Below are 10,834 nucleotides of genomic sequence, written 5' to 3' on the forward strand. Positions count from 1 at the left end.
TCCCTTGTCCGCCATTAAGTTGCAACTGTGGCTAAAATAGCAGCAAAGCACTTTTTAAGTAACGGGTTTGAGAGGTCCTAACATTTATCAACACTTTATTATGATACAATGCTCTCTCACCACGAGAGGGTGTTTGCACTTAAATGCGTGTTTGTGTAAAAATACATGCCCTGGTTAACGTCTCAGCAGAGTGAGAAGGTTTTTGCTGGAACCAGAAACTGTGTTTGCAGTATGCTCATGAATTATCTGTTGATTCTAATTACTGTGATATCTGCCATGTCTAAAAACAAAAATGAGCCCTTCTCGTAAAATAAACCAAATCTGTTAGAAAATATTTCTATTATAATTAACAGTAATCAAAATTCTCATGCATTGTAAAATAATATATTGAGGATCAAACAGATATGATAAATATGTAAATTATGACCTTTATCAGCCTCCCCTGACAGTGAGTCAGAAGAGCAATAGCATACTGTCACAACACACACACACACACACACACACACACACACTTCATGCATTTCACAACAGAGATGTGTAAGCCATGGTAACTAATTAATGAATTGAATTTTATTACAACAATGAGATTTTAAAATGTGAGTTGCCTTTAAAAGTTATCATTATTATTGATATTATTATTCGTTATTGCCACAAGCCCAAACATTATCCCTGTTATGCTGTGGAAAGTAACTAAGTACTTTTACTCAATTACTGTACTGAAGTTCAATTTTGAGGTATCTATACTCTACTTTGGTATTTACATTATCTGCTACATCATACTTTGATTTCACTACATTTTAGAGGCAAATATACTTTTTACTCCGCTACATTTATTTGATCATTTTAATTTCTAGTTACTTTTCAGAGTCAGATTACCTATACAAAATACAATATAATCATTTAACTTTATCGATCCCTGCAGGGATATTCACAAGATACCCAACAGCACTTATAATTTACAAGCCTATAATTATAATTTATAAGTCTATAAGGTACTTAAATGAGCTCCACCTTTACCAGCTGCAGCATTAAAGTGATGTATTAATAATGTGTCAATAATATATTATAAAGTAATGGGAAATGTGCCATTCTGCATAATGAATACAGACTTACTTTTGCTACTTTAAGTATATTTTGATGCCAGTACTTGTGTACTTTTACTTAAATGACATTTTGAATGCAGGACTTTTACTTCTAACAGAGTATTTTTTACAGTGTGGTATTTTTACTTTTACTTAAGTAAACAATTTGAGTGCTTCTTACACCACCGGCTGTTGGACAGTAAAGTTTGTATTCGTTTACCACAATGACTAGGATGTAAGTTTCACTAACCCACTTTCACAGACTTGCAGATGCAGAAAGATCGGGTTCTCTCTGCAGTTCGTTCCCTCAGTTGAGCAAGTGGGTTTTCTTTACAATGTGAAGATCGAGAGGCATAGCTCTAAAATGGATCTTGTGCAGTTAACAAAGAAACTGACTGAGATTGTTCTGTCACTAGTAAGACAATTGCAGCCTTTTCTGAAATGGTTAAATTCACTGAGAATAGAAACCTATGAGAAAAAGACATGCGAGAAAAGAAAAGAAGCTTAAGAAATGGTGAGAGAGGAAAAAAGGAAGTGAAATTGATGTTTGGCCAAATGGGGAAAGATGGCCGGGAACTAATGGAGTGGGTGGATGGGGCTGAAGAAGCTGCCCTGCTGGGCCTCATCAGACACTCCGCCCTTTTCCCATCTTCATACCTCTTTGCGGCTTCCCTCGCTCCTTCATCCTGCCCTCTATTAAAGCTTTAATTGGGTCTGAAATTTTGACTGCACTCCAAACCCAAGAGATTAGCTTTGTGTGAGTCCAACCCCAAATAAAGCCTGAATTAACTCCTAGTAATTTGCTAATATAAATGGCTAATACCATTATTGTTTGACAATATATATCAACTGGCCTGAAATATCCACAGATAATTGAGTAACAAGTTCATAACTGCCCTAGATCAAGCCTACAGGGTCATGTTGAGTTCATTTGAGTCCGGCGATATTTGTGTCTTAGGTTCATGTGTATGCCTTCCTCCCTCCATTGCTCTTTATTCTAGCTTCACTCCACTGTTCCTACTGCAGCACCTTTTTCAGCCTACCAAATGCTTTTATATTCCCACTGCAATTGTTGAAATGCAGAGGTGGCATTTCAAACTCTGTACAGAGAGCTGCCTCATAATTAAATATAGGCTAGTGTTGTGCTTTTATTGTAGAAACCCTGTCCTTTCTGCAATCTTTTACTTTTTCCTACACCTCTTGCTACGTAATTTATCTCCAAAAAGTGCCACAGAGCAGCACAAATACCAAGCGTATACTAGAGCTGTTTCTCTTTAAAGTAGTCAATATGTTTTGATATTTGTGATAAGGTATTTTCTTGTCTTGTGATGTTCTGTTGTAGCATGCTATGTAGCTCTAGGGGAAGAAACCATTTCAAGCCCATTTAGCAACAGCGCTCACCACATAGCTGAGGCACATGTTATGCCATTTTCCTATAGCTCTTTGGTTCAGTTTCTGCATTCATTTTTTTGACCATGTTTTCCTGCTTCTAGCATGAAATACAGTACCGTATGTCCATATGTTAATCTGTACCACCATGCATCCAACTGGCTGATTCCATGCTTCTAAAAACACCAGCACAACACACTCTTTGTCCTTTACCAACAGCCGTAAGTCCTGTCTCTGAAGCTCTTATGTGCTTGTACTGTACTAGGATTCAGTCTTCCCACCAGTATGGCCATCAGTCCACCCTGTCCATCTCAGTTTAGTGTGTTTGTTCTTTCCATTCCTATCTGCCCCCTCTATTTTCCCCAATAGATTTTCCTTTCAATCTGCCCCCACCTGCTGTGAGCAAAGCTTGTACTCACAAACCTCATCTCCTGATATCCGGTCTGAGGCAGAGGGGGTGGCTGAGGAAAAAAGAAAGCAAAGTATGGAATAACTTGCTAATCTAATACAACAAATTTATCCAAGAGTCTCATTCAATAGGAAAGGGTTTCAAATACGAGTGATTGCCATGGTGCGAGGACCGCCACGGTGTGTGGCTCACTCATGTTTTAATCTGCCACCTCCCCATCCAACTCAACACCCACAGAGTGGAGTCAGCCAGATCAAAGGTTCAGGTCCTAATCATAGCATTCTGGGCGGGGTCTCATGGCTGACAATCAAACATCATTCTTAATGAGATAGCTTCTGTGGTGAAGGGAAGCCCTACTGAGCTCCAGCCACACTTCTATAGCTGAATGATGAAAATACTGCAGGACCATTGACTGGAGGGTAATCCACACATAGTTACTGAGCAAGCTGACACGTTAATTTTCTTGAAAAATACCAGCATCATTGTTTTTATACCCTACAGTAGTATTCTTGAAATCTACTGCCTTTTCTTTTCACTTTTGGCTGCAGTGAAATGTTATACATATTCATCAATTTGACCTTTCTTTGGAGTTGTTTGACCTTTGTCATCTCCTTCCCAGTATAACTACCTTCTGCATTTCTTTTACTTGATTACGTTGATATTTCTGCACACATTTGCATACCAGTGTTGGTTTGGTCTGAGCTGCAGGGGGAAACAAAGATTTTGAAGCTGAAGAACCTGCGTCCTCAGGACTACGCCAACTACAGCTGCATTGCCTCTGTCCGAAATGTGTGTGGGATCCCTGACCGCAGTGTGATCTTCAGGCTGACTAATAAGACAGGTATATTGACTTTTGTGTATTTAAGCATAGCATACCCAAAAATGCTTTATACTTTATTCTAAACAGGCTGCAATTTGAAAATAGCAAAATTCACAAAAGTGCCCTAGTAAATGTAGAACGGAGATGGAAACCGACAAATAAAGCATTAAGCATAAGCATAAACTTTATTGCCAAGTATTTCAAGAACACAAGGAATTTGATTCCAGCTCAAGCAGCTGGAATCATTGCATACTTTCTCAACTAAGTTGTGCTATAACTGTCATAAGTGCCAAAGTTGTCCTTCTCCTGCCAATCACTGTCTTCCTACACAGCCTCCCCATCCATCAAACTGCTGGTGGAGGATCCTATTGTGGTGAATCCTGGCCAGACAGTATCGCTGGTGTGCATCACCACAGGTGGGGAGCCTCCCCCCATACTCACCTGGGTCAGCAGTAATGACAGCCTCCCACAGAGGAGCGTGGTGAAGGGGGGCACGCTCACCCTGCCAGCCATCACCTCGGATGAGGCGGGGGTGTACAGCTGCGTGGCCAGCAACAACGTGGGAAACCCAGCCAAGAAATCCACCACCATTGTGGTGCGAGGTGAGAAGATATGACCAGATACAGTATAAGGAGTCCCAAAGTGTTCAGTAATAAATACATAGAATAAATAGACAAAGGAGACATTATGAAATGGATAATCATCTAAATAAATTGTGCAAAATGTATAGTAGAGAAATTATTGAAATAAATTTAATAAATATTAAAACTCAACTAATTATTAGGAAAATATTATTTAAAGCAGCTCTTCCCCTACTGTAGGTGGCACAGGAGGCTATGGCTCATTAGAGAAATGGCCATAATCAGAGTACCACTTTTTACATGTGTGTCATATTAATAGTTCACTACCAAAGTGGACACACAGAAGGTGTAGGGCACTCTCAGTTATCTACCTGGCATAGGTAGAGTAAAATGCTAAAAACTGCTTTGGAGGTTAATACTAAAGCCAGGCTTTTCACTATCTGTAAAGAAAATAAGTTTTGTTGCAAAACCTGCATAAACGCGACTTGATGCATGAGGAAATTGACTTCCATCCTCTGACTGCTAATACTAAGCTTGAAGATTAAGAGTGGTGGGTGACTAGGCTTTCATCTGTGGCATAACAGCGGTTCCCAATGCCCTGAATGTGAAGCTGCAGGAGCTTCTTTGCAAGTGAATGAAAAGATGCATTGATTAGTAGAAGCCTTCCAAACAAAAAAGCATTCATGGGATGATCCAAATGCAAAAGCTTAATCCTAATGATATTTTAACTTTCCAGAGAACCTCAGACATACATAAATGCAACACATTTGAACCAGTGTTCCACAGACTGGCAGCTCAGACTGTTCTTCTTTCATCTCAGAGTTCATGGCCTAGCTCCATCATCAGGTCACCTCTGTGCTCAGACTGTTTGGAAGCATGTATTTATGCAGCCATATACTCCCTGGATGGAATCATCTACAAATCATTTCTGATAGCCCCATGACAGAAAACAAAATCCCTTGTCTTTATTGTTTAAGTGCCCATATACTGAGGAGCTAAGAAGTGAGAGGCTTACATCAAAGGAAGGTGTCAGGTATGCTGTGAGAGCAAATATGTCAGAGCTAACAGTGGTGGTTGTAAGGCATCTTGGTGAAATATCAAAAATCTGTTTTTTTACTGATGTGTCATATTTAGGGCTGCAGAGCATTGTCTATGGTACATGGAAAACGTTAAACAGGATGTATATGCATTATTCTGCTTGACTAAACGGCACACAGGGCACACGGCTGCTGATTTGAAATGCAGCTCATAGAAAAACAAGGATTTAGTTTGCACAAGTTGCAAACAATTGGCTCTGTCAAGATAGATACTTAAGTGTAACTTAAGTGTAAGTGTAACCTTGTCTTCATCATTAGCTCTTAAATTTTTATACACAGCATAAGGATACATTCACTGGTGTTCTGTGCTGGATTCATTACATCATTCATTCAACTTAGGGCTGAAACGAAAATGATACACCCATGGTGGAGCAATGAACACCACTCTGTCGCCTTGTACATTCTCCTCACGCCTCAAAGCCATGGCCGACATCAGTGACTCAATAATTTAATGTAGATATTTCAACAAAATCCAGATAAGGGAGGTGAGTAACAAAAAAAAAGATGACAAATTCCTTCTTGAGTAAGTCATTCACTTGGTATGAATTGAAGTGAAAACAATACAAGCTAATGAGACCTAGGTAGTCTGTAATGGGAGATGCTTAAATGACACATTGAGTCAATATGTGAAAATGCAAATTAAGGATCAATAAAACCAAAATAAAAAGTGCTTCTTGTCAGTGCAGTTGTGGAATCAATCAAGGTAAAGACAATCACATAGGAACAGGGTGAATGGCATCTAATCAACAAACAAATCTCTCTCCTGACAACCTATCAAATGTCAAGTGCAAATTTTGGATCAACGTCTCTTTTTGAGGTACAGAAAAATAAAGTAAAGCCACATAGAAGGGAAGACAAACTTAAATGACATCAGCATTTGATCAGTAACACTCCTTAGTCCAACAAAACACCATCAATATTGAATTAAATTTTGACTAAGCTCTACTGAAGATGTCAAAGACATAAAAGCAATCTGCTGGAAAGAGCGAGGCCTGTGTGTGTGTATCATCACTAATAGACAGACATCACACATCTCAGGATTGCTGTCCTGAGTCTGACAGGCTGTCACTGACACAAATGCAGTTTTTGGGATCAACACGCACCAGATGTCGAGGGTGGGCTGTAAAGCTGTACGATGGTGGAAGTACTGTATGCTCAAATTCATGACATGGATTTCACTGCACCATTTGTATCACTACCATATACAATGGATTGTCACTTAAAGCCCAGTGTGAACATCAACACAGTGAATTCCTTTTCAGCCAGTGTTCGCTAGCTCTCAACCAGATTCGTACAAGAATCTTCCATCATATATTGTTAGATGTTTGAATTAATGACAGTGATGTTTTTCTTTATTGATTTTAATTTCACCCCATGTTCTGTAAATTTTGTCTAAACCCACCATAAAGACAGCTATATTTTATATTTTGAAATTTTAAAAAAAGATATTTTTCATTTACATAATGTTTCTTTCTTTCTCTGACATGTGCTTCTGTTTACAGGTGTATTTAGTCAGATTAATACTGGATTTCTGAGGCAGTTATTGATAATTGAGAGTCTAACATATAGATATATCAGACAAACCTTGGTGATTACACAGTAGTGGACTTCATAGATTCAATACAGGTGCAGACTGTCACTGTCAAAAGGTTTTATAGCCCACTTCTGCTCCCCATGAACACGGAAATAACCACCATGACTATAGTGTATTTACTCCGTTAGTTTGGCTAGATTTTAAAGAAAGTTAATGTCATATTCACACATGAAAATTGTGTATGTTTGAGAAAACGTGCAGCACAGTCGCTCCTCTGGCAACTTTTGATGCTTTGAACTGAGGAGAAAAGGAAAATTGAAAGAGGATAAGCTAAGCTCGAGGCTGCAGCACAGACAAACATTCAGTTGCTCTTTGTCTGTGTGTAGGGGTGTGTGTATGTGTGTGCAAGAAAAAGAGGCGCAAAAAGACAGATTGTGTGTGGCTGTGTGTGGGTATTTGCACACTCTCACTAATACTCCTTCACATATACTTTCTGTTATGTCTGTTGATGTAATTGTAAAAATATCTCGACTGCAGACTACACAATCATTTTTAATAGTTCAAAATCAAGAATGTGAAAATGCTGTGGTAATATACTGGAAGTGTGTAGGAGTGTCTCTGTGGCCTCGAAGGCTGAAATGTTGGGAATTATAAGCACTGATCATCAGAGTCTGGATGTGTGCGATTTTATTCATGTGCATATACTGCGTGTGTAAGTGAACTACCAAATGATTTGGTTCTGCTGCAGTAAGTTCATTAACGTGTTTTGCAGGGTCACCCTGTGGCCTCATTGTTGCCTGTCTCAGCTTGTTCATCCTCCTCTCCAGTCCCTCTCAAACTGCTGGTGCCAAAGGGGGCTGTGTGTGTGAAAACACACATCTTTCCCAGGCAGATGGCAGTTTCTCTGGCCATCCAGTCCTTCCAGGGCTTGGCCATCTCCTCAACAAGCCCAGCAGGATACTGGCATCACATCACCCTGCTGACAAGATTCTTTTCTAAGGATTAAGGGTCCGCAACACGGCTCCAAATGCAGGTCAATACCCTGCTTTCCCTGGCCACTTGAGTCCATTCTGTCTTCAACAAATACACCGATTTGATATATCATCTGTGACAATGCAAAGATACTTTGCACTGGTTGTTTGTTTCTTTCTTCTGTTGGATATCACATGTGATTAGGCAGCTCTGGAAGTGAGACTTGGTGAACTGAGACAGAACAGTTTGTAGAAATGGGCAGCTGGCTTGCCATTTTGTTTTCATGTTTCCCTGCACACACATGCACACAGCCAATACTGTGCATGTGTTTTCCATCTTTACACTAAGCAGTTTGTTTTCCCTCTTTGTGGTGTAGAGAAATGAGCGTTTCTGTTTCTATCAACGATTCAAAAATCAAACGCGGCTGCGTTGTTGGATTTTCTTGACAATTCCTCCAGGAGTACCTGACAAATTCAGGTATGAGGCTTTTTCACCCTACACATCCATCATTCCAACTTGCTAATATAGACACAGCTAACTCTGAACGCTCACTCATGTACACACATTCAAGTATAAGTACAAATTCAGACACACTCGCTACCATCCACACTTGGTAATTTTGATTGGAAGCTTGCTGTTATTTATAGAGAAACAAAATGCAATCCCTTTCGGTGTGAGCTCCCCGCTGTTTATATTTAGACTGTTTGGTGGGGAGAAAACAATCATAACGGGTCTTGTAAAAACCTGGCTGTCAGCATGTGAATCAACATGAGAATGACCCTTATCAAATTTGCTCTGGAATAAATTCTGGTGGAAAGCAGAATTTATTTCCATTCATGAATGCCAGATTTGATGGCTCGATGGCCAGAACTGGCACAAGCAGGACAGTCTCTTGGGCTGCGGCCCTAAGGACTTTGTGTGTGTGTTTATACATGTGTGTGCCTGTGCATGTGCTCATGCCGGTTTTGTTTCTGCACCTAGATTCTGTGTGTACATGCAAATTAAAACGAGAGTTCAGACTGAGGGTTCAGAACAGCTTTTAGGCTTTTGTTTTTTACCACCACAAAACAGACATATGAGTGGCCATGATAAAGCTGTTTAGACGGCGGTATGAATGTGTGTCTGTGCATGCGTGTGAATGCTTTACTCATGCCTGTTATCCTTTTTTTTGTGTTTAACCTTGAACAGATCAGATGAGGCGGAGGACAGTGGCAGTTAGAGAGACATCCATCTGGCTCCGAGAGATGAGATCAGCTTCACATGCTGATATTCTCTGCAAGAATGAATACAGAGCACAGTGTGATGCCTGCCGAGAGACAGACAAAGAGGACTGACTAAAAAATGAGATGGACTGATGGTAGACAGTAGGATAATGATTCAGAAGGAGAATAGAGTGAGACATGTCTGTCTCTCCTACCAGACAAAGGCAGAGAGAATCAAAGTCAGGGAAACAAACTTGATCCAACATTTATTTTCTTGCAGTGTTGCTGGATGTGTGTGTGCGCATACGTGCTGCCATTGTCTTCGTCATTATACTGCCTACATATGTACATGTCACAGTCAGTATGTCAGGTCTGTGTTTACTTTTGGCCTGCTAAGAAGCTCCCCTGAGGTGGCACTGAAGTCCTGTCGTTTGTCAACTGTCTGACAGCTCTCTGTAGAAAAAGGCTTCGACCGGGGGGTTTCTCTTTGTGCGATTATCACCACTTTTCATGTATAGGCCACCCATTATTCCCGCAAGCTATTAAAGTGGCAGAGAAAAAGGGAACACAGGAACACTGAAATATGTACAGTAATGATCTAAAAGAACGCACTGACTCTTCAATACATTACTACTGAACTGCCTTGTAATCTGTGAGTTTAAATAGGATGTAGGAGACGCGTTATGCAAATGTAAGCACAAGCAGAAGCATTTCTTCTCTTGATATTACCTTGGAGAAAGTAGCTCATGTAAGCGTCCCTGTAGCAATGACAGGAAGCTCTGATGATGATAAAAGGGAGCCAGCTTCCAAACTTCATCAATAATGCATGCAGAATTTGTTTGTGTGTACGCTGACTTGTTTTTGTGTTCCAGCGTGTGTAATACTAGTAATGTTTTTAAAAATAATACTACATTTATTAAAATGGTGCCTGAGTCAAATGCTTACATTTTGCTTATCATACCTTGCTTGACACCTAACAAAGCAAAGACCACATAGAGCATATTAACTAAGTCCTTAATTTGCAACATACAATGCAAACTGTCAACATGATACTGTATTTGTAAATCTTACAGTGTATATCTGTTTGTTATTGACTTTGACAAATATACCATAATTCATCCATACATTATCTTGCAGAGTGTTGCGGGGGGCTAGAGCTGATCCCAGCAGATATTGGGTGAGGGGCGGGCTGACACATAGAGACAGATGACCACTCAGTTTAGAGTCACCAGTTAACCTAACCTGTATGTGTTTAGACTGTGGGAGGAAGACAGAGTCCCCAGAGAAAACCCACGCCAGCACAGGAGAGCACACAGAGAAAGGACCCAGTCCGCTGCAAGGTTCGAACGGATAATAGCGCAACAGGCTATAAACTTTTATAAAACCTAGTCGCTTCTCAAAATCACATCAACACAAAGCTAACTGTAAAGGAAAGACAGAGGGGCGATAGAAAAAGAGGGTTGAGCAACTTGTTTCCATTAGCTGCTTTAATGCTCTCAGCTCCGGTGCTGAAAGCTAGCAAAGTCAGCTAAGTGACACCTGAACCAGATGCTGGCATCACTATCTCTCACTCTCTGTCCACACAGAACACTTGTTCCATAATGCGCTAAGATTTCATTGCTGAACCATGACCAGGATGCACACTTTGTGTGTGTGGGCATCCGATGTTTACACATGACAAATGAAAAACAAATACATTAAAACTTGAGTATCTTCTGATGTGGGTCACAGTCCTAGTTAGTAGCTTC

At 40.2% G+C, this 10,834-nt stretch overlaps 1 protein-coding gene across 4 annotated transcripts in view; it reads left to right on the forward strand.

Moving 5' to 3' along the window:
* Nucleotides 1-10,834, forward strand: part of LOC109962148 (MAM domain-containing glycosylphosphatidylinositol anchor protein 2) — a 178,469-nt gene that overhangs the window by 94,858 nt on the left and 72,777 nt on the right. For 2 of the 4 annotated variants that reach the window (XM_020603594.1, XM_020603597.1), the window contains exons 5-6: nucleotides 3,586-3,721; nucleotides 4,033-4,302. In XM_020603594.1, the coding sequence (XP_020459250.1) occupies nucleotides 3,586-3,721; nucleotides 4,033-4,302 (406 nt within the window). The remainder of the gene's footprint in view (nucleotides 1-3,585; nucleotides 3,722-4,032; nucleotides 4,303-10,834) is intronic. The other 2 variants (XM_020603595.1, XM_020603598.1) reach the window with 1 other exon arrangement.

The sequence above is a fragment of the Monopterus albus genome, unplaced genomic scaffold, assembly GCF_001952655.1.
Source record: "Monopterus albus unplaced genomic scaffold, M_albus_1.0 scaffold62.1, whole genome shotgun sequence".
Lineage (NCBI taxonomy): Eukaryota > Metazoa > Chordata > Actinopteri > Synbranchiformes > Synbranchidae > Monopterus > Monopterus albus.